Source organism: Chiloscyllium punctatum, chromosome 17, assembly GCF_047496795.1.
Source record: "Chiloscyllium punctatum isolate Juve2018m chromosome 17, sChiPun1.3, whole genome shotgun sequence".
NCBI classification, from domain to species: Eukaryota; Metazoa; Chordata; class Chondrichthyes; order Orectolobiformes; family Hemiscylliidae; genus Chiloscyllium; species Chiloscyllium punctatum.
Genome location: NC_092755.1, coordinates 43,463,410 through 43,487,525, shown reverse-complemented (window position 1 = coordinate 43,487,525; position 24,116 = coordinate 43,463,410). Strand labels below are relative to the sequence as shown.

General features: G+C 40.8%; 1 protein-coding gene across 7 annotated transcripts in view; it reads left to right on the top strand.

Moving 5' to 3' along the window:
• Positions 1-24,116, top strand: part of specc1la (sperm antigen with calponin homology and coiled-coil domains 1-like a) — a 307,162-nt gene that overhangs the window by 32,539 nt on the left and 250,507 nt on the right. For all 7 annotated transcript variants that reach the window (XM_072587016.1, XM_072587015.1, XM_072587014.1 and 4 more), the window contains exon 2: positions 13,145-13,334. In XM_072587016.1, the coding sequence (XP_072443117.1) occupies positions 13,182-13,334 (153 nt within the window). In that variant the 5' untranslated portion in view covers positions 13,145-13,181. The remainder of the gene's footprint in view (positions 1-13,144; positions 13,335-24,116) is intronic.

Here is a 24,116-nt window from a genome sequence, read left to right as displayed (position 1 = left end):
TTAGGGATGACTTGATAGAGGTGTACAAGATGATTAGGGGTTTAGATAGGGTTGACCATGAGAACCTTTTTCCACGTATGGAGTCAGCTATTACGAGGGGGCATAGCTTTAAACTAAGGGGTGGTAGGTATAGGACAGATGTTAGGGGTAGATTCTTTACTCAGCGAGTTGTGAGTTCATGGAATGCCCTGCCAGTAGCAGTGGTGGACTCTCCCTCTTTATGGGCATTTAAACGGGCATTGGATAGGCATATGGAGGATAGTGGGCTAGTGTAGGTTAGGTGGGCTTGGATCGGCGCAACATCGAGGGCCAAAGAGCCTGTACTGCGCTGTATTTTTCTATGTTCTATGTACAGGATTTGGGATGAGAATAGTTAGGTTGTAATTTTTGACCTGCGCAGACCCCAGTAGCCAAAGGGCCGTTTTCAGTGCTGAAATTGTCCGTGACAATCCAGGACAAAGCAGCCTGCTTGACTGGCACCATATCCCACAACATCCACTCCCTCCTCCACTGATGCTCACAACCACTTCTATCTAAAAGGACAAGGGGAACAGATAAATGGGAATGCCATCAGCTGCATGCACCCTTCCAAGGTGCTCACCAGTCTGGATTGGAAACATATTGCTGTTCTTTCCGTGTTGTTTGGTCAAACTCTTGGCATTCCCTCCCTTATAGCATTGTAGGTCTGCAAAGAAGGCAGCTCGCCATCACCTTCACAAGGGCAGCTAGGGATGGGCAATAAATTATGGCGAGCCAGCAATGCTCACATCCCATAGGTGAATAAAGAAACGTGGTCCCAGTTTCTATTAGTAAGACTTGGAGTGTCTTCCATAGCTAAGAAAGTGAAGACTGCAGATGCTAGAGAGTCCAGAGTCAGAGTGTGGCACAGAAAAGCACGGCAGTTTAGGCAGGGTCCAAGAGCAGGAGAGTTGATGTTTTGGGCACAAGCCCTTCTTCCTGATGATTCCTTTTGCCCGAAACGTTGATTTTCCTGCTCCTCAGATGCTGCCTGACTTGCTGTGCTTTTCCAGCACCACACTCTTGACTCTCCTCTCCAACATTTGCAGTACTAGCTGAAATTAGCATTCAGGTTTTCTGCTTCAGGTGTTAGAAGAATCACTCCCTCACAAATATCCATCACCTAATGCCTTGGCTCTCTATCCACTTTGGTTTTTTTGCACATTCTGTACTGTCCTTTTAAGTGTGTCGGTGTTAAATGTATTGGTGGAGGACAGTTGTGAAATTGATTCTCGTGCATGGTTTTGTAATTTGGACAAATCCCAAAAGTCATTAGAGGAAGTGAAAGGTGAAGTCAGATGAGGTAGGATTGTTTGGACATTCTAGGAGGCCAATGTGTGAGTTTTCATGATGCCCTAAAGGGGGAAAGAGTTGTTGGCTCCTGAGGGTTTTCCAAAGGACTTTGACACTTACTGTTTCTGAGCTGTGAACAATCTGCTTTCCTTGAAAAATTGGCAAGGATTGTCTGGGGCCATTGGTCGTAATGTTAAAATGTTTTGAAGTAGCAAGCCAGTTTCTGAATCAGAATTCCTCTGAAATTGTACTGTTTTGTAAAGTGCTTGGAAATGGGACGACTGAGCGTTCTTTTCTGATAGGGTATTGAATGTATCTGATATGTTCATGATACCACTTGCTGTCTTTCCCTGGGTTTCCTTTGTTGATCTCTGTGCTAACCTTGTTTAACTTTCTCTGCCATGCTGTCTCTGTTGTGAAACTGCAGCCTTGCTGCTGTGTTTGTCTGGCCCACAAAACTGACAGCCTCATTTAGTTTTACACACCTCATCCCATTCTCTCTTTTGCGCCCATTCCCCATCTCCCTTGCTCCTTCTTAGGTCATTGTAGCCCTTACAGCATTGTCTTTGTGGTATCGCAGTATCGTATATGAAATATCCTTAATACAGGTATTATTACTGTAATATTTTCAGTTGTTCTTGGGACTTCCTGTTTCAGGCTCCTTGTGAGCTGATGTTGGCTCTGCTTTTTTTTTAAATCACCAAGAAACTGTATAACATGGTGGATGGTGTGTTAAGGTACACTGCAGCAATTAGAACTGCATCTACTTTCTGTCAAGGATCGTGTGTCTCCTGATATGCAACAGCATTCTCACATGAAAAGATGTCCCGAGCATCTTTTCTACTTGCAAACAGTGACGAGAGTCATACATGTCTACACCACGGAAACGGACTCTTTAGTCCAACTTGTCCATGCTGAACAAATATCCTATCCTAACCTAATCTAGTCCCATTTGCCAGCACCTGGCCCATAACCCTCGAAACCCTTCCTATTCATATACCCATCTAGATGCCTTTTAAATGTAATTGTACCAGACTCCTCCACTTCCTCTGGCAGCACATTCTATACACGTACCACCCTCTGAAAACATTGCCCCTTAGGTCCCTTTTTAAATTCGTAACCTCTCGCCCTAAACGTATGCCCTCTATTTCTGGACTTTCCCCACCCCCGGGAAAAAGATCTTGTCTGTTTGTCAAATCCCTGCCCCTCATGATATTATGAACCTTTATAAGATCACCCCCTCAACCTCCGATGCTGCAGGGAAAACAGCTCCAGCCTATTCAGCCTCTCTGTTGCTCAAATCTGCCAACCCAGACGACTAATGACATAGAATTTCCTTAATGGACAATCATACCCATTAGCAAGTGATTGTCAATGATGAATAGAATATTGAAGTGCCAGTTTTTGTCAGATGCTGTTCAGTTACAGAAAAATATAAGCTAAAGACTGATTTTTGAGGCCTGTTCCGACCATCTTACCCAGCATTTGTATCACCAAGTATGAGTATCTTGAAAACAAATATCTTGAGTTGTTTTCTGTAATATCTTGTCTGGTAACTATACAAATGCTAACAGCTCCCTCACTTTTCACTCAAGTGAATGAAGACTTAAAAAGGAAATAGCAAATGCTAGATAATCTTCCAGTTTCATGATTCACCATGATACTAAACAAAAACAAAACTAAATCTGAAAATGAGTCATTAGATGAATTTCCATGGGGAAAAAGAAATGTTTTGTGGTTATGCATTACATGGATTGAGCTCAAAGCCTTGAAATCATCTAGAGTCAAATGAAGTAAATAAAGCAAGAATGCTTTATCTGGCAGCATCTGTGGAGCTGGGGAGTGTAATACTTGTGTCCTTCATCTTGTTTGTGTCCAGTACTTTCAATTATGGTAGTTGTTAAGGATTTCCGCAAAATTGGCAGCACCTAATTAACTTGATAAGATTTTCATTAGTGACCAGCACAGTCCTTTTAAGGACAATGTTCTGTCTTCTGTCTTAAGAATACACCCCATTTTGTTATGTGGTACTAACCCTGTACTAAATGGAGTTGACTTGGAACAGATGTAGCAATTCAAGACTGGGAATCCATGAGGTGATTTGGACCATCACCAGCATCAGAATTGTACTCTGAATGCATTCTGCAGCATAGAACATAGAATAATACGTCACAGGAATAGGCCCTTCAGCCCACAAGGTTGTGCCAAACATTACATCAAATTAAACTACTTCCTTCTGCCTGCCCATGTCCATATCCCTTCATTCTTTGCTTGTTCATGTGCTTATCTGAAAGCCCCTTAAATACCCCTATCACATTTGCCTCCACCATGTGATCTTGCATGCCCTCCACTCAAAAATTATCACCAAGCCAGGGGTTCAACCCTGGATCAATGGAGAGTACAGGAGGAAATACCAGGAGCAGCATCAGGCATACCTAAAAATGAGGAATGAACATGGTGAATCTGCAAACCAAAAGAGAAAATGCTGGAAAATCTCAGCAGGTCTGGCAGCATCTGCAAGGAGAGAAAAGAGCTGATGTTTCGAGTCTAACTGACCCTTTGTCAAAGGGTCTGCAAAATTGGATTGCTTGCATGCCAAACACCGTAAACAGCAAGTGATGGACAAGGCTAAGCAATTCTGCACATTCAGTTCTAAATGGCGCTGGTGAATTAAACAGCTTATTTGAAGATTAATCTCTACAAATCAACATGTATTATCACCATAGTCTTACCAGATCATAGGGCTGCTCTCTAGATTTAACTCTCATTCAAGGGGAGTGGTTGAGAAGGAGAGTCCTTCTTCATAACCTCAGCCAGTGATTGGAATTGAATCCAAGCTCTTGGCACCACACTGCTTCAGAAACCAACCGGGTTATGACACTGGCAAACCCCTTTGCTAATTTCAGTCAGCCACACAGAAAAGATTCACCCTGTGCTGTAATCTGTTAAAATTAGAGAAGTGAAGAACTATCTCAAAGGTCGCTTTCTAAAATAAAATTAATAAAGTTATTCTTTAAGTTCAACAGAGAATATTAAAACCAACAACTATTTACAGCTCCTTTCTCTTAAACCTATCTTTTACCTCCCACTCTACAATACTGATTTAAGATTTACAAAAACAATTCACCTTTCAAATCCAGTCAGCTGTCAAATCTTCTCTTTGTATCTCTGTCGTCTGGCAGCATCTGTGGAGCTAGGGAGTGTGATGTTTGTGTCTTTCATCTTGTTTGTTTCCAGTATTTCCAATTATTATAGTTAAGAATTTCCATAAAATTGGCAGCACCTAATTAACTTGATAAGATTTTCAGTAGTGACCACCACATAGTTCTTTTTCTGCAGATTTTTCTCTGTTGTCTTTTCGATGTTCTGCTGCGCAAACCTCTTATAGCCAGGTACCTTTCAGAGAGCTGTTCTGCTGGCAGTCTGTACTTGGTGGTGGCTTAGCAATTCTTCCCCTAATTGTTCAAAATGTCTGGTTTTATACCCCAAAATATTGGATCATTTCATTGGTGTTAATATTACCAAAATACTAAATTCAAATTTGATTGGATTTTGGTATCTTGGACATAATTTAAACTGATTGTCTAACAATGATTACTGTGAAGTTTTGCTTTCTTTCTGCTTTGTTCCACTTTGTATTATTTGAATAATCTGTATTTGGATATGGTGTTTCAACAATACGAAGCTTGCTGTATAGTTATCAACTATTTTTGTGGCTATTAGCCCAAGTGTGAATGATCAAATACTTCATTTTACTGCACGATACTGAGTCACCCATTTGTATCTTTTTGCACAGTGTGACAGATTCAAACTTGTTCTGTGTTGATTGGTGGGTGGTGAGCGGGAGGGATGAGAAAATGCCACTTTATACATCTCTGTCTCATTCCATAGTAATATGGATAAAATAAATAAAATCTGTATATTAGCGACAATAACTTTTTAAATAAAAATAATTTTCTTCGAAGTGTGCAGTCACTGTGCAGCATGTCCCAGATTTTATGACATCAAGGTTGTATTTGACCAGGTGTGGTATCAAGGAAACCTGGCAAAACTGAAATCAGTGGGAAGCCAGCGGCATGCTCCCCGGGGTTAGAGTCAGATCTGACACGTAGGAAGATGGTCATGGTCGTTGGAGGTAAGTCATCTCAGCTCCAGGACATCCCTGCAGACGTCCACAGGGTGGTGACCAAGGCCCAAGCATCTTCAGCTGCTTCATCAATGACCCTCCCTCCAGAAATGGGAATATTTACTGATGATGGAACAATGAACAATGTTCAGCAGCATTTACAATTTCTCAGATACTAAAGCAGTCCATGTCCAAGTATAACAAGATCTGGACAATATCCAGGCTTGGGCTTACAAGTGGAAAGTAAAATGCATGCTATGCAAATGTCAGACTATGACCGTCACCAGTAAGAGAAAATCTAATCACTGTCCCTTGGCATTCAGCGGTGTTACCATCCCTGAATATCCCACTATCAACATCCTGGAGGTTATCATTGATCAGAAACTCAACTGGACTTACCACATAAGCGCAGTGGCTACAAAAAGAGGTTAGAGGCTAAGAATACTGTGGCGAGTAACTTGTCTCCTGACTCTGCAAAACCTTTCCACTATCTGCATGGTGCACATCAGTTGTGTGTTGGAATACTCCCCACTTAACTAGATGAGTGCAGCCTCAAGAGCACCTAGAATATTGACACCATTCAGGACAAAGCATCCCACTTGGCACGACATCCACAAGCATCTACTCCCTGCACTGACAATATGTAATGGGTATGAGCAGGCAGGGAAAGAGTTAAGTTTTGAATTTTGTGAATTTTGTGAAACAACAGGTTCAGCTGAACATGACTCAGATCAGATAAGAATTTGCAGTTAACAATCAGCTGCTAGAGGCAAGAGTAGTGGGTTAACAAGGTGGAAAAGCATATGTATATTGCCATATCTGTAAATGACTATATAATTCCTTAAGAAAAAGCTGTTAGCAAGAGAAGACAGATAACTCCTGTTTCTGTGCACATTGGCGATTGTTCTGCCTCCCTCCAGGGCCCGGAATAAAGATGGAGGAGATAGAACTATACTGTGTTTTGCTTTGACTGATTTGGAGATAGGGAAATGGGATGATATCACCACTGGCGCTGAGTATCAGCAGTGTGCACTATTTATAAAATGCACTGCAGAAATTCACCAAAAAGTCGTTAGACAGCACCTTCTAAACCCAGAACCACTTCCGTCTAGATATAAAAGAACACCAGCATCTTCAAGTTCTCTGCCAAGTCACTCATCATCCTGACTTGGAAATATATCACTGTTCCTTCGCTGTTGCTGGGTCAAAATCCTGGAGTTCCCTCCCTAATGGCATTGTGTGTCAGCCCATGACAGCAGTTCAAGAAGGTAGCTCACCATTACCTTTTCAAGGGCAACTAGGCTCGGGCAATAACTGCTAGCCAGCCAGTGTCGCCGATTTCCAATAAAAATATGAATAAATGTCTTTAAAACTGTGAAATAAAACGTTTAAAATGGATTTCAAAATGATCAGCTTCTCATTCTCATGCTGAAAGAAATGTCTTAACATCTGTAATTTTAAATCCAGTGCATAAGGCCTCAGATTTGGCAGTGAAGCTTATATACAACAACTGAATTATTAGATCCAAGGGTAAGGAGATTACTTCAATAAAATCCAAGCTTTGAATGAAATAGAGGTCAAGAACAAAATATTAAGCATTAACTGGGAGTTACTATAATTTTTTTAAAAATCTAAACGTTTTTGTGGAGGCCAAAAATAGATTTTGTAATGTCTGACGATTTCCTCTTTAACGAAAGCAACTGGGGCCCCCAATAGAGGGAACGATTTCATTTGGAATACTGGTTTAGAATTTCAACTTCTTGCAAACTCCCTTGAGAGTTGGCTGTTCTACCAGATAATTCCAATCACACCTTTTTTCCAGTTTCTTTTCCCTTTTCTCTCCGTCCAGAAGTAAACAGTTGTAACATATGAATGTTAATGTAGGTATTTTTATTAAGATGTTATAATCTACATTTGGGCTAAGTGGGACTTGAACCCAAGCCTTCTAGACCAAAGGTATGGGATTACACTGTGCCAACAAGATCTTGCGTTATGATTGTTAGTATACAGTATATGGTGTTAACTAGTCATCGCTAGCACAAGTAAATCCTTTTGATTTACATATCTGTAAATATCAGCCTCATGCAGGGGCTTCATACATAATCTAGTTGTGATACTGTTTTGGGCAAAATATTAAGTCACACCCATTCAAAATGTTAAAAATGTCCTGTTAGTTTTTTTTCTAAGTCCCCACTTTTGAATAATCCAGCTGCCCTACTGACTCTTTACCTCTTGCATGCAATTGTTGCTGCTGTAAAATGACTACATTGTTTGCCCATCTACCAGTTGCTGTGCTGCAATTCAGGATGTAACTGATTAATGTCACTGTCACGATATGAAAGTAAATCTGACTAATGTACCTCCTCACTTGACAAAACATGTTAAGATACTGGAAACGAATTTCAGCAGCTGTAAAAATAAACCTGTATTCAAACATGGGAACGAGAGAGGGCATAACCTGAACTGATTAACATTTTAAAATAAAATCATGTTGCATCTAGTGACTGATTTGAAGTTTGCTCTTTGATTTAAGAGGTTTGCTCATAATATACAGCACAAGTTTGAGGTTATTGCAACTACTATAGAACTTGAAACACACTTCTGTTTTTGTTGGTCTTACCAGAGAAGAGATGAGAGAGAGTTAGTGCTTCACTCTCCTAATTTTGATCTGCCTGTCAGATCAGGAATGCTGAACATTGGTGACCGTTTAATGTGTTGTACTTCATGGCATCATTGATATAACCAGTTATTATAAGTGAGTCTTGTCAAATGTGCACACTACATGGTAGCTTTGTGCGGAGATTATTTCTTTCCCTGAAAGAAATGGGAGTTGTTAAAGCAAAGCAAACACATCTCATGGGCTTTTTGAGTTTACTTACCAATTCCTTTAATGGAATTAAGTATATACAGACTGGTCCAAATTTGTTAGATCTTGTATGTGAAAGAAACGTAAACATTTTTTTGAATGTGCCTTATTGAAGGCAGAGAAAGATCCTTTTTTTTTTAAAGATTGTTTTTTTTAAGTAAAGTTCAGGAATATTATAGGATTGTTCAGCATTTCTAGTTCTAAAAATAGACTTGTTGATTAGATTGTTTGACTTCAGGACATTTAGGTTGGTGAAAAAGATTTTTAAATTACATTCCGTTTTCAATGCTTTCAACTTCAAGCAGTTTCAAATATTTATGAATATCTTAATAGTAGTACTGTGGAGCATCCACAGAGAGAGAGAGAAAGAATTAACATTTCTTTGGAGCTGAAGGTTGCTGGAAAGTTATTGTCTTCATTTCATTGATAAAGGGGGCTAGGGAGTAAGTGGGACATCTGGTTAATGTGCCCAGTGTAAAAGACAAAAGGAATGCTAATGGTGGGAAAGGAGAGACCTAAATGTAGCATATGCTGTTAACGGCAGAAAATTAGGGGGCAGGGAGATGGAGAAGAGAGAGTGTTCATAGTCTGAAGTTAGAGGTAAAAAATCTCAGATAGTCTGAAGTTGTTGAACTCAGTGTTGAGTTCTGATTAGTGTAGATTTAGTGTTGCTTTGGGTCAAAGGATTCCTACAGTTTGCTAGGTTGATTCTGGGAGATGGAAGAATTATGAAGAGAGGGTAATTCATTTTTGGCCTGTACTCATTTGAAATTAAAAGAACGGGAGGAGGCCATACTGAAACACATAAGAATCTTAGGCAGCTTGACATGGTAGAGGAGAACCGAGGACTAAAGGCATAATGAGCGAAGGAGTTGCCCTGTTAGGACAGAAATGAGGAACTTCCTCTCACAATGAATAGTGAATCTATGGAAGTATTTACTGTTGTGGCTGGATCATTAGATATATTCAAGGGTGAGACCGATTTTGTTTTAAATTCCCTTTTCATATTTGCTGTCATTACTACCATCCTAAACAAAACACTCTTCGTGCTACGATCAAATTACTGCCCCTTGTTCCATCCTTTCCCAGTCCTTTCCTATACTGACGGGTCCAAATTTTGTGCTTGTGTTTCTCTTGACCAGATGTTTGAATCTGTCCAATCAGACTTCTACCCCTTCACATAATGAAATGTACCAGATTAAAGTCGCAAAGGACATCTTGTGTCTTCTATAAATATGGTTCACTAATCTTTCTCCAATCCTTGATCAATCTGCAGTGTTTGACATGACTGTGGGAGAAAATCCACTACCCTGTCCAACCACAGCATGGCCACAAAGAGCATAAGGAACCATGTCTGCCTAAGCCACAGCAGAAACTACCAAGAGTGCCTCAGCCTTCACCAAGCAGGCTAACTAAGATACTAGACAGCAAACAGGAGATGACTCAGGCCACTTCCAGACGGGGGGATATACTTCCCGAGACAGCCTGATAATAGACTTCCCAGCCCTCAATAAGCACAACCACTCCCGAAGCCCTAAGGGCAGCCTCACTCCTCACATACGAGAACTCCACAAAGGGTGCTCAGACTGCAACGCACCAAGATACTTTGCTTGCGGACTAACCACGATGGAAACCCATTGATGCCAGAATGAGAGATATTAGCACCTACTCTCACAGAGGATGGGAATCTCCTGGCTCAATCGCGGACTGATTGCTGCTACCGGATGGCTGATTGTCCTTCCGCTGATTGCACTGTGATTCACACCACATTACTGTACCCCTATAAAAGCTGCCTGTGCCCACTGCACAAGGAAGAGAACCCTTGGTCTACCTGTACAGACTGTCAGTTCTGTGTCAGTCTAGTTGATTTTATCTTCCAATGATATTGCTTGTAATGAACAGTTTGTCCATTTCACCCAATCAGCGCTTGTGTGGTCTCTGTTTAATTGGATAATTTCTCCGACACTGACTATTCATTCACCTCCGTCCAGCTGTATGGAACTGGATTTACGTGGTGACATTGTTAGATATCCAGTTGTAACCAGAGTGTTGCTTCCAACAGCTTCTCTTCTTGTATCCATACTCAAATTTTAGACTCTCCCTAAGGCCTAACATTGATCCTGTCTTATTTCCAAACTACGCAATGCCTAAATTTTGAAACTCTGATTCCTTCATGGATTATCCTCTAAATCTGTAATTTTCTGTATCCCTCCATCCTGCCATAATTTCTTCACTTCTGATCTCTTTTGTATTCTGGATTTTTTTTTGCTGCCCTGATGCAGGCTATCCTTCCACCTTCTAGGATATACGTCTGGAAATTCTTTATTAATCCTGTCCATCTATCTCTCTCCCCTCCTTTATTCTGTTCTTTTAAAAAGCCTGCTTTGACCAAAGGTTTGAGCACCTGTCCTAATTTAGCTTGATAATGCTCCTGTGAAACTTTTCAAAATACTATCAATGGTAGGGAAGGTATTGGAGAAAATTTTGATGAAGAGAATTAGTCTCCACTTGGGGAGAGGTAAGATTTGATCAGGGATAGTTGGCACAGCTTTGTCAGAGAGCGGTCATCCCTATCAAATTGGATTCAGTTTTGACTGTAGGTGACCAGGTGTGCAGATGAGGTAGGGCATTTGAAGCCATTTGTATGGATTTCAGCAAAGCTCTCAAAGTCCCACATGTGGGAGACTCTCAAGGCAGGTAAACACACAGGGGATCCAGAATAATTTAGCAGGTTGGATTCAAAATTGTTTCAGTGGTAAGAGGCAGAGGATGGTGATGGAAGATTATTTGTATGACTAGAGAACACTGACAATAGGCATACTCTTATTGTTCGTGACATATATAAACGTTCTAGAAGAAAATCTAGAGGGGTTGATAAGTTTGAAATGAAACAGATTGACAGGCTGATTAATGGTGATGAAGAAAGTATTAGATGACAGAAGGATATAAACAGATTGGTCAGATGGGTGGACTGAATTTAACTCTAATAAATATAATGCAGTGCACTTTGGAAGAAGTACCAAGAAGATCAAAGAGACAGAAGGGTCCTGGGGTACTTTCCACAAATCCCTGAAGGTGGCATAACAGGTTAATAGTTAAGAAGACATGGGCCCTGGGGAGTGTTGTAGAATAGAGAGACCTAGACGTTCAAGTACATAGTTCATTGAAAGTTGTGTCACAGGTAGATACAGTGGTAAAGAAGGCACATGGCATGATTGCCTTTATTGCTCAGACCATTGAGTTTAGGAATTGGGATGCCATGTTGTGTTGTTGGTGAGGACATTGGTGAGACCGCTTTTGGAGTATTGTGTACAGTTCTGGCTGTCCTGTTTTAGGAAGAATGTTATTAAATTGGAGATAGTGTTTTAGCACTATGTAGAGAGCTGGATAAGCTGGGACTTTTTTTCCCAGCGCATAGGAGGCTGAGGGGTGACCGTATACAGATTTATAAAACCATAAGGGGTATAGGTAAGGTGAATAACAAAGGTCTTTTCCCTTTGGTAGGGGAGTTCAAAACTAGAGGGCATAATTTTAAGATAAGAGGAGAAAGATTTAATAGATTAAAAGGAGCCTGAGGGGCAGTGTCTTCACACGCAGGATAGTTCGTATATGGAACTGCCAGAGGAAGAGGTGATGCAGATACAGTTAGAACATTTAAAATAAATTTGGACAGATACATGAATAGGAAAGGTTTAGAGGAATATGGGCCAAATGCAGGCAAGCAAGAGTAGTTTAGTTTTGGAAACTTAGTTGGCATGGATGAATTGGACCAAAGGGCCTCTTTCTATGCTGTTTGACTATGACATAAGGGACACTTATCTTCACCAGTAGTGGGGTAGATTATAAGAGCAGGGAGGTTACATTGGAGCTGTACAGAACTTCGGTTAGGTCACAGCTGGAGTACTGAGAATATTTCTGGCCACTGCATTATAGGGAGGATGTCATCGTACTGGAGAGGGTGCAGAGGCAAATCAGTAGAATAATGCCTAGGATGGAGCCTTTAAGCAATGAAGAGAGGCTGGATAAGCTTGGGTTGCTTTCTTTAGAGCAGAGAAAGCTTGGGGGGTGTTTACCTGTTTGAGGTGTATAAGATTGAGGGTCTTGGATATGTGGGCAGAAAGCAGTTGTTCCCCTTGAGTTGAAGGGTCGATAACGAAGGGCATAATTTTCAGGTGAAAGGTAGGAGAACTGGAAGGTAGATATAGAGAAGAAACAGTGATGCCAATTATCACTATTTATTTTCCTTATCTGTTCAATTGCTAAAGTTGTCTTCCAAGAAAATTGTATTTATAGTTGTGTTCAACAGCTATTATATTTGAGTATGAGGAGCCATTCTGTCTGTTAGATAAGGTATTCAGTAAATGCAATCTTGCTGTACTCAAATTATTTGGACTGGTTGACAATTCTATTCTACCCCAGTTTTCCCCTAAATAAATCGGGATCCTTCTCAGTGAAAAGCAAGTTGCTGAGAAAAGTGGTAGGAAATTTGTAGAATACAACTTGCACAGATCTTTCTGATTAAATAGCAAGGGATTTAAGTTTTATTTGTTTCTTTAGATAAAGATGATGTAATAGCAACTGGTTAGGGAATCTTTTAGTTATCAATAACCAGATGTGTGATTACACACATTCCATGGCTAATATTTAAAGATTAAAATGACCTCTGAAACAGTGGAGAGCTATGGTTGACCAACAAGTTTCAGTGCCTTGAACATTAGAAAAAACTACTTTTTGAATTATTTTGAAATACTTTGAAATTTGCCTTTTCTCACCAAGCTTAAATTTTCAAATATTACTTGTTTGTTCTTCATCCCTTGACGCAAAGTTAATGTATTTTTCAGATTCAGTTGTAAATGCATCACAAGCTGTGAGCACAGAATGAAGAAGGCAAGCAGGTCCGCTCCTGCAGCATCCAAACTCCAGGGTACTTGTAAAATGCAGACCATTGAGAAAATTAAATCTGATAATTGCTCTTCAGTTACCACAGTTACAAAGGCTTCGAAAGCAGGTTCGACAGCAGCGTTAACTAAGGTAACTATTTCTTTGCTGCACTATAGGATGTGGATAAACCTTAATGTTGGAGTTACAGAATGTGGTAGAAATGGGTTAAAAAAATTGTTTTGTTTTGTTTGCTCTTTTCCTGTTGTATGGTATGTTGGATTTAGATTCTCCTGACCCAGAGCTCGATGTTAGCCCCATCATACATCTTTAGTAAATGAAGTAAAGCAGTGTGATCTTGGTTTCAGATGAATATTCACTTTCCTTCTCTGAGATAAACTTGAAAAGTGTTTTTCATACACTATTAGGGAGGACAAGTTAACTTAGGATCCTTTAAATAATTTCCTTTCGTCTGATGAGAAAATATATCTGACTTAGTTTATCAAAAACCCGAACTCTTGATCTGCTTGTCAACCAAAAGTCAAATTGCCAGAGTCTAATCTGGCATTTACTTCTGGTATTATAACCATATAATGTACTCTGTAATTCAAGAATCTGTTTTACAGTACCAAAGCAGGCCTTTCAGCACTCTGAAAAATGTTCTTTTACTCCCAATCGAAAGTATGGTCTCATAGAAAATATTGTTGTAATGCTGTTAACGCAGAAATTTCTTGCCATTTTAGTGCACCCATAATGCTAAGGATGTTAGTATAATTCACCTATTATCTTTGTAGGCCATGTCCTTCATTTGTTTTTTAAAACTTCAATCATAGGTTGTGGATATTGCTGGTAAGGCCAGCATTTGTTGCACACCTCTAAGTACCCTCAAAGAGGTGGTGAGTTGCTTTCTTGAACTGCTGCAGTCCATGGGGGATGCTTGGTTGACTTGCTCATCTGTCCTGAAATCCATCCTGCAACATTAAATGAGCCCAGATGGTCAAAGGGGTGGAAAAGAAGTCCCTGATAGGTTCCTAGTGGACATCGAATGTTATGAAAAATTAGTTAGCTCATTTAGGTTGTAGTGCCAAGCATTACTCACATTTTCCTTTGATAATGACAGTTACTTTTTCAGTTTGATTTTTGAAAGCAGCGATGAACTGAAATAAGTCATTTGTTGCAGGATGCTTTTGTTTTAAAACAGTAAATTCTGAATTTGCTGAGCGGAATTTTGGACTCAATTCCCGAATTACTAATGAAAGTATGCTCTCCAACGTTAAGGTGGGGAATTTAGTCTTGAGTGAGCAGATCTGTAGCTCTGGAACAGGGGATAATTAATCATATATTTACAGTGATGCTGAGCCTTCTATTTTTGCAACAGCTTAGCCATAAGCTAACTGATTTCTAGAATTTGGAAAATATATTGGATTGATTCTCGATCCAGTTTATAGATGAAAGTGTTTTAAGTTTAGGAGAGAACGAAATGATTAGTGAAAGACTGTGCGAAATGTATTTTCTCAGTTCTGTTTTCTTAAACTTGTTCTTGATTTGTGCATGGTTAAATTGCTCTAAGAGCTGGCTGACAGTGCTAATTCAATCTGTTAACCAATACTGAGATACCAGCAATTTCTCCAGTTCACTATCATTAAAGCTTGGCATAGTTTTGGATTAATCACTGGTTCATAGTTTGTAATGGGCATGGTCTACAACTCTTGATTTTAATTTTATTTTCTCAGTGCTTGGAGGTTATGGGACAAGCTGTCATTCACAATTGAACCACAGTATTGTTGTGGTGAAAATGTGGTCAGCAAGTTGATTGTGGTTTCACACATTTCCTGTATATTACTGCTTAACATTTAATGAACAGAAACTAAACTTTTCTGCTTTGTGGTTTCTGATATTGTAGTTTATTTATGTACTACTGTTAGTATTTAAACTTGCTAAAGTAGTGGAATCGGTTCTTATGAAAGTAGTCTATTCTACTTTTAATCTATTTTTAAAAGAATGAGTTCTAGTTAAGAATGTGATTGAGGGTTGTAAGGACAGATCTAGCATAAATTTAAATGTATGTACTTCTGGAAGTTTATATTTCAAAATACAGCTAGTCAGAATTGTAAAAATGAATTCTAATCTTGGGAGGCATCTAAAGGTTTTCAAAATTTATGAAAGTTTATATTGGTAAATATTGAAATAAAAATTCTAGGAGTTTGGAGGTCATGTTATGGCTGTACAGGATATTGGTTAGGCGATGTTTGGAACACTGCAATTCTGATCTCCCTTTCTATTGGAAAGATGTTGTGAAATTTGAAATGGTTCAGAAATGATTTAGAAGGATGTTGCTGGGGTTGGAGGGTTTGAGCTATGGGGAGAGGCTGAATGGTCAACACTGCTGCCTATAGTACCAGGGACCTGGGTTCAAATCCAGCCTCTGGTGACTGTCTGTGTGGACTTGGCACATTCTCCCCATGTCTGTGTGGGTTTCCTCCAGATACTTCGGTTTCCTCCCACAGTCCAAAAATGTGCAGGTTAGGTGAATTAGCCACGCTAAATTGCACCTAATGTTCAGGGGTGTGTAGGCTAGGTGCATTAGTCACGGGTAACTGTAAAGTGATAGGGTAAGGGAATGGGTCTGGGTGGAATACTCTTGAGAGGGTCATTGTGGACTTGTTGGACCAAATAGCCTGTTTCCATATTCGGAATTCTATGTAGGTTGGTGCTATTTTCCCTGGAGCATTGGGGGACGAGGGGTGACCTTATAGAAGTTTATCATTTCATGAGGGGCATGGATAGGATGAATAGATAAAGCTGGGGGAATCCAAAACTAGAGGGCATAGTTTTAAGGTGAGAGGGCCGAGATTTAAAAGGGGCAACGTTTTTTCCACAGAGGGTAGTGTGTGTATGGAGTGAGCTGCCAGAGGAAGATGGAGAGAAATTTAAGTATGTACAAGAAAAGTATGTGGATGTAGGTACTAGAGAAAGTGTAAGACTTGACCAACTCATGGGGAAATAAGGCAGGGCAAGTGACTGAGGTGTCAGTGAGGGAGCACTTTGGGCCAGTGACTATAATTCTATTAGTTTCAAAATAGTGATGGAAAAGGATAGACAGCATCTAAAAGTTGGAAGTTCTAAATTGGAGGAAGGCCAATTTTGATGGTAGTAGGCAAGAATTTTCAAAAGTTGATTAGGTGTGAATGTTCTTAGGTAAAGGGACGGTTGGAAAATGGGAAGCCTTCAAAAATGAGGTAAGAGAATCCAGAGAGTATGTTTCTGTTAGGATGAAAGACAAGACTGGTAGGTGTAGGCAATGCTGGATGACTAAAGAAGTTGAGGTTTTAGTCAAGAAAAAGAAGGAAGCATATGTCAGGGACTGACCATAGAGATCGAGTGAATCCTTAGAGTATAAAAGCAATCAAAGTATACTTGAGAGGGATATCAAGAGAGCAAAAAGGGGACATGAGATAGCTTTGGCAAATAGAGTTAAGGAGAATCTAAAGGGTCTATACAAATACATTAAGGACAAAAGGGCAATGAAGGAGAGAATAGGGCCCCTCATATTTTCAGCAAGGCAGCCTATGTGTGGAACCGCAGGAGATGGGGGAGACACTGAATGAGTATTTTTGCATCTCTGTTTACTGTGGAGAAGGACATGGAAGATATAGAATGTGGGGAAATAGATGGTGATACCTTAAAAAATGTCCATATTACAGAGCAGGAGGTGCTGGATGTCTTAAAATGCATAAAGGTGGATAAATCCTCAGGACCTGATCAGGTGCACTGTAGAATTGTGTGGGAAGCTAGGGATGTTAGTGCTGGGCCTCTTGAGATATTTTTGTTATCGATAGTCACAGGGGAGGTGCCGGAATACTAGAGGTTGGCTAATGTGGTGCCACTATTTAAGAAAGATGATTAGGAAAAGCCAGGGAACTATAGACCAGTCAGCCAGATGTCAGTGGTGGGCAAGTTATTGGAAGGAATCCTGAGGGATGGGACTTGCGTGTATTTGAAAAGGCACGACTGATTAAGGGATAGTCAACATGGCTGTGTGCGTGGGAAATCATATCTCATAAACCCGATTGAGTTTTCTGAAGAAGAAGTAAGAGGATCGATGAGGGGAGAGATGTGGACGTGATCTGTATGGACTTCAGTAAGGTGTTCGACAAGGTATTTCATGGCAGACTGGTTAGCAAGGTTAGATCACATGGAATACAGGGAGAACAAGCTGCTTGGATACAGAACTGGTTCAAAGGTAGAAGACAGAGGGTGGTGGTGGAGGGTTGCTTTTCAGACTGGAGGACTGTGACCAGTGGTGTGTGCCACAAGGATAGGTGCTGGGTCCACTGCTTTTCATCAGGTATAAAAAATGATTTGGATTTGAACACAGGAGGTATAATTAGTAAAATGGCACCAAACTTGGAAGTGTAATGGACAGCGAAGAAGGTTATCTCAGAGGACAGTGGGATCTTGATCAGATAGGTCAATGGCCTGAAAGGGGCAAATGGAGTTTAATTACATAAATATGAGGTGCTGCATTTTGGGAAGACAAATCAGGGCAGGACTTCTACACTTAGTGGTAAGGTCCTGGGGAGTGTTGCTGAACAAAGAGATCTTGGAATACATGTTCATGCTTCGTTGAAAATGGAATTTCAGGTAGATAGGATTGTGAAGAAAGCGTTTAGTGTGCCTTCCATTCTTGATCAGACCATTGGGTATAGTAGTTAGGAGGTCATGTTGCGGTTGTACAGGACATTGGTTAGGCCTCTTTTGGAATATTGTGTGCAATTCTGGTGTCCCTCCAATTGTAAAACTTCAAAGCATTCAGAAAAGATTTACAAGGATGTTGCCAGGGTTGGAGGTTTTGAGCTATAGGAAGAGGCTGAATAGGCTGGGGCTGTTTTCCCTGGAATGTCAGAAGGGCATGGATAGGGTAAACGGACAAAGTCTTTTCCCTGGGTTGGGAAGTCCAGAACTAGAGGGCATACACTTAGCGTGAGATGGGAAAGGTTTAAAAGGCACTTAAGGAGCACCTTTTTCGATCAGAGGGAATGAGCTGCCAGAAGAAATAGCAGAGACTGGTACAATTACAACGTTTAAAAGGCACCTGGATGGTTATATGAATAGGAAGCGTTTGGAGGGACTTGGCCAAAGGCTGGCAAATAGGACTAGATTTATATAGGATATCTGGTCGGTATGGATGTATTGGACAGAAAGGTCTGTTTCTATGCTGTCCATCTCTATGCCTCTACTAATCAGTGAATTATAATAAGGAAAAAATAAAAATTTGCACAGATAAAGAAAGCTTCAAAGCAATACGTAGTGAATTAATTAGTTATGTGAATTTATATTTACTATGACATGGAGGTCGAACCCCTCTGTTAGTTATAGAGTCATAAAGTCATAAGGTCATAGAGATGAACAGCATGGAAACAGACCTTTGGTCCAACCCGTCCATGCCAATAAGATATCCCAATCCAATCTAGTCCCACCTGCCAACACCCGGCCCATATCCCTCCAAACCCTTCCTGTTCATATACCCATCCAGATGCCTTTTCAACATTGCAATTGTACCAGCCTCCACCATTTCCACTTGCAGTCCATTCCACACACACACACCACCCTCTGCATGAAAACGTTGCCCCTTGGGTCTCTTCTATATCTTTCTCCTCTCACCCTAAACCTATGCCCTCTAGTTCTAGATTCCCTCACTCTAGGGAAAAGACCTTGTCTATTTACCCTATCATGTTCCTCATGATTTTATTAACCTCTATAAGGTCACCCCTCAGCCTTTGACGCTTCAGGGAAAACAGCCCCGTCCTGTTCAGCCTCGCCTTGTAGCTCCAATCCTCCAACCCTGGCAACATCCTTGTAAATCTTTTCTGAACCCTTCTGAAGTTTCACAACATCTTTCTGATAGGTGAAACCAAGCACCCAGAAGAGCTCATCTCATCTTGTAATCAGTTAAAAATGTGAGTAAGTGACAGATTACTTCTAGTTTTCCACCATTTAAAGAAAAATAACAATTTATTTTCCTAACATAATGCTAAACAAAGCTATTAACAAACTGAACACTTTTTCCACTAACTGAACACAGTCCTATTAATACGCTGTTCCAATAACACAATTATTCAGCATTACATTAACTTAATCTCAACTTAGTCTCTATCTTCTCCACTGTCTTCAGTCTTCGGTCTGCTGATCTCCCTTGGTTGACTTCTTTCTTTTTGCTGTGAGTATGTTTTACTCGAAAAGGTACCTATAGCGTGTATTTTAATTTCTTTGAGAACAAGATTTTAGGTGGGGCAGTTCACTCTGGCTGTATGGCAGTTGTGCTGCTGTTCATTGGCTGTTGCTCTGACCAATTTTCAAAGTGCCTGCGTTTTTTTTCTAACCCCCAACATTGTGCCCTGTCATCGATCAGATGTTGTCAAACAATAAATTTAGACTCAATTGGGTTTTAGTATCCAGGTCATAATTTCATTGGTTAAATTTGAATTGTTTTCAAAACAGCAACCAAAACTTAGGTATCCGTTTAACAACCCGTTGTTACATGTATCTATTTTGGAGTAGCCCATCTTCTAACCGTTCTGTTCGGGCAGCTGAGCCTGCACTTCAAATTCACTCAAATTCAGAGAACGCTTCCTATTTTAAAGTGAACATCCACTCATTTGACTTCATAACACATTACAACAATAGAAGCTTCTATTGTTGTAATGTAAAAAAAACAACAAATTTTTAGTTTTGCAGCAACATAGTTTTTTTTTAACCATAGGATTTTTCACAATCCAACTGAAAGAACAAATAAGGCATTGATTTAGCATCACATCTTAAATTTGGCACTTCTGACTTTGCAGCAATTGCCCATTACCACACAGAAATATTGGTCTTGTACTACCTCCTTTGACTGCCATGAATCATGCTCCCATAGAAGATTTGCTTGAGAAGTTATGTTTGTGTCTCAGTTTGGTGAGAATGTTTGGCACCTCAGTGCCTGATTTTTTTTGTTCTGCCATCTGATCTTCAGAAGCTTACGAAGTCAGCCAAGATCAAAGTGGTTGATGTTTCATTGTTAATGTGTATGACTTTAGACAGATTTTGACTAAACTCTGAAGGAACAAGTTGTTGGTAATGTAGTCCAAATCGTAACTCTACAGAGCAGAGTGAGCAGGACTGTTCTTGGGATATTGTTTGTTAGGCAGACTCACTCTTCATTCACAGACTAATGTTTAAAATATGCTAAAGGATATTTTTAACAATCTATTCTGAACCAGTTACCAATGGCAAATAGGAAATCATAAATTATACTTTTTGGAGTCCTTGATCTTTGCATGATTAACCATCTTGTTGCCCATGATTTCATTGCAAGGATCACAATCATGGAGAGCATGGCAAAGAAAAATATACTGAAGAGGAAGGAGCTGGTCACCTTGATGGAATTGTACTATAGACACCCAGTAGCTTTTGGGAAACTGAAGAGCAAATATGTAGAGAGATCTCCAATTTCTGTAGTAAAGTAAGATTGTAATAGGGAATTTTAACTTTTTAAAAATAGACTGGGTTCTGCCATAGTGTTAAGGGTTTGGATGGGGAGACATTTATTAACCGTGTTAAGTTGACTACGTGCATCAATATATGGAGGTACCTGCTAGACAAAGAGCAAAACTTGACCATGTCTTGGGAAATAAGACAGGGCAAGTGACTGAGGTGTTATTGGGGGAACACTTTGGGACCAGTGATCATTAATTCTAATCATTTTAAAATAGTTATGGAAAAAGCTAGGCCTTGTATAAAAGTTAAAATTTCTAATTTGGAGCAAGGACAATTTTGACAATATTAGTCAGGAATTTTCAAAAGTTGCTTGAGGTAGGCTGTTCACAGGTAAAAGGGACAACTGGCAAGTGGGAGGTTTTTAAAAGCGGTCCTGTTGGAGTGAAGGGCAAGGCTGTTCGGTGTGAGTCAGGACCACTAGATGACTAGAGCTATAGAGGCTGTGGTCATGATAAAGAAGGAAGCATGTGTCACACATAGGCAACTAGGATCGAGTGAACTCCTTGAGTATAAGCAGAGTAGGAGCATACTTGAGGGAAATCAGGAGTGCAAAAAGAAAGGACATGAGATAGCTTTGGCAGTTAAGCTTAAGGAGAATTCAAAGAGATCCTACATGTACATTGAGGGCAAAAGAGTCTGAAGGGAGAGAATAAGGGCACTTGGAAGATCAATGAGGGCATCTATGTGTGGAACCACAGGAAATGGGTGAGGTACTAAACAAATATTTCACAATGGTACTTACTGTGGATAAAGACATAGAAGCTAGGGAACTTGGGGAAGTAAATAAGGTCTTGAAAATAGTCCACTGGAAGTGCTGGAGGTCTTAAAATGAATTAAGGTAGATAAGTCCCCGGGACCTGATCAAGTATATCCCAGGACATTGTGGGAAGCTAAGGAAGAAATTGTGAGGCCACTAGCAGAGGTATTTGTATCATCTACAATCACAGGTGAGGTGCCAGAAGACTGGAGGGTGGTTAGTTTTATACCTTTGTTAAAGAAAGGCTGCAAGGAAAAGTTGGGAACTTTAGCCCAGTGAGTCTGACATCAATGGTGGATAAGTTGTTGGAAGGGATTTACATGCATTTGGAGAGGCAAGGACTGATTATGGATAGTCAGTATGGCTTTGTGTGTGGGAAAACACAACCAAGTCGTGAGACTTGATTTTTAACGACGTGACCAAGGAGGTAGGTGAGGGCAAAGTGTTAGATATTGTCTTTGTGGACTTCAGCAAGGCCTTTGACAAGGTTTTGCATGGTTGACTGGTTGGTAAGGCTATATCACATGGGACTTAGGGAGAGCTCGCCAATTAGATATAAATTGGCTTGACAGTAGGAGACAGAAGGTGATGGGAGAGGGTTGCTTTTCAGATTGGAGGCCTGTAACCAGTTGTGTTCCACAGGGTTGGGTGCTGGGTCCACTGTTTGCCGTTTATACAATGATTTGGATAAGAAGGATGTGGAAGCTTTGGAAAGTGTTCAGGGTAGATTTACTAGGATGTTGCCTGGTATGGAGGGAAGGACTTATGAAGGAAAGGCTGAGGGACTTGAGGCTGTTTTCATTAGAGAGAAGAAGGTTGAGAGGTGACGTAATTGAGACATTTAAGATATTCCGAGGGTTAGATAGAGTGAGAGCATTTTTCCTCTGATGGCGATGGCTAGCATGAGGGAAGAATGGCTAGTAAGTTTGCCAGAACTGTATGCAATACTCCAAAAGGGGCTACACAAATGTCCTGTTCAGCTGCAGCATGATAGAACATAGAACATAGAACATAGAACAATACAGCACAGAACAGGCCCTTCGGCCCACGATGTTGTGTCGAACTTCTAACCTAGATTAAGCACCCATCCATGTACCTATCCAAATGCCGCTTAAAGGTCGCCAATGATTCTGACTCTACCACTCCCACGGGCAGCGCATTCCATGCCCCCACCACTCTCTGGGTAAAGAACCCACCCCTGACATCTCCCCTATACCTTCCACCCTTCACCTTAAATTTATGTCCCCTTGTAACACTCTGTTGTACCCGGGGAAAAAGTTTCTGACTGTCTACTCTATCTATTCCTCTGATCATCTTATAAACCTCTATCAAGTCACCCCTCATCCTTCGCCGTTCCAACGAGAAAAGGCCGAGAACTCTCAACCTATCCTCGTACGACCTACTCTCCATTCCAGGCAACATCCTGGTAAATCTTCTCTGCACCCTCTCCAAAGCTTCCACATCTTTCCTAAAGTGAGGCGACCAGAACTGCACACAGTACTCCAACTGTGGCCTAACCAAAGTCCTGTACAGCTGCAACATCACTTCACGACTCTTGAATTCAATCCCTCTGCTAATGAACGATAATATTCCATAGGCCTTCTTACAAACTCTATCCACCTGAGTGGCAACCTTCAAAGATCTATGTACATAGACCCCAAGATCCCTCTGTTCCTCCACCTGACTAAGAACCCTACCATTAACCCTGTATTCCGCATTCTTATTTGTTCTTCCAAAATGGACAACCTCACACTTGGCAGGGTTGAACTCCATCTGCCACTCCTCAGCCCAGCTCTGCATCATATCTAAGTCCCTCTGCAGCCGACAACAGCCCTCCTCACTGTCCACAACTCCACCTATCTTCGTATCATCTGCAAATTTACTGACCCACCCTTCGACTCCCTCATCTAAGTCATTAATAAAAATTACAAACAGCAGAGGACCCAGAACTGATCCCTGCGGAACTCCACTTGTAACTGGGCTCCAGGCTGAATATTTACCATCTACCACCACTCTCTGCCTTCGACCGGTTAGCCAGTTTTCTATCCAATTGGCCAAATTTCCCTCTATCCCATGCCTCCTGACTTTCCGCATAAGCCTACCATGGGGAACCTTATCAAATGCCTTACTAAAATCCATGTACACTACATCCACTGCTCTACCCTCATCCACATGCTTGGTCACCTCCTCGAAGAATTCAATAAGACTTGTAAGGCAAGACCTACCCTTCACAAATCCGTGCTGGCTGTCCCTAATCAAGCAGTGTCTTTCCAGATACTCGTAAATCCTATCCCTCAGTACCCTTTCCATTACTTTGCCTACCACAGAAGTAAGACTAACTGGCCTGTAATTCCCGGGGTTATCCCTATTCCCTTTTTTGAACAGGGGCACAACATTTGCTACTCTCCAGTCCCCTGGTACCACCCCCGTTGCCAGTGAAGACGAGAAGATCATTGCCAACGGTACTGCAATTTCCTCTCTTGCTTCCCACATAATCCTAGGATATATCCCGTCAGGCCCGGGGGACTTGTCTATCCTCAAGTTGTTCAAAATGTCCAACACATCTTCCTTCCTAACAGGTATCTTTTCTAGCTTATCAGTCCGTTTCACACTCTCCTCATCAACAATACGGTCCCTCT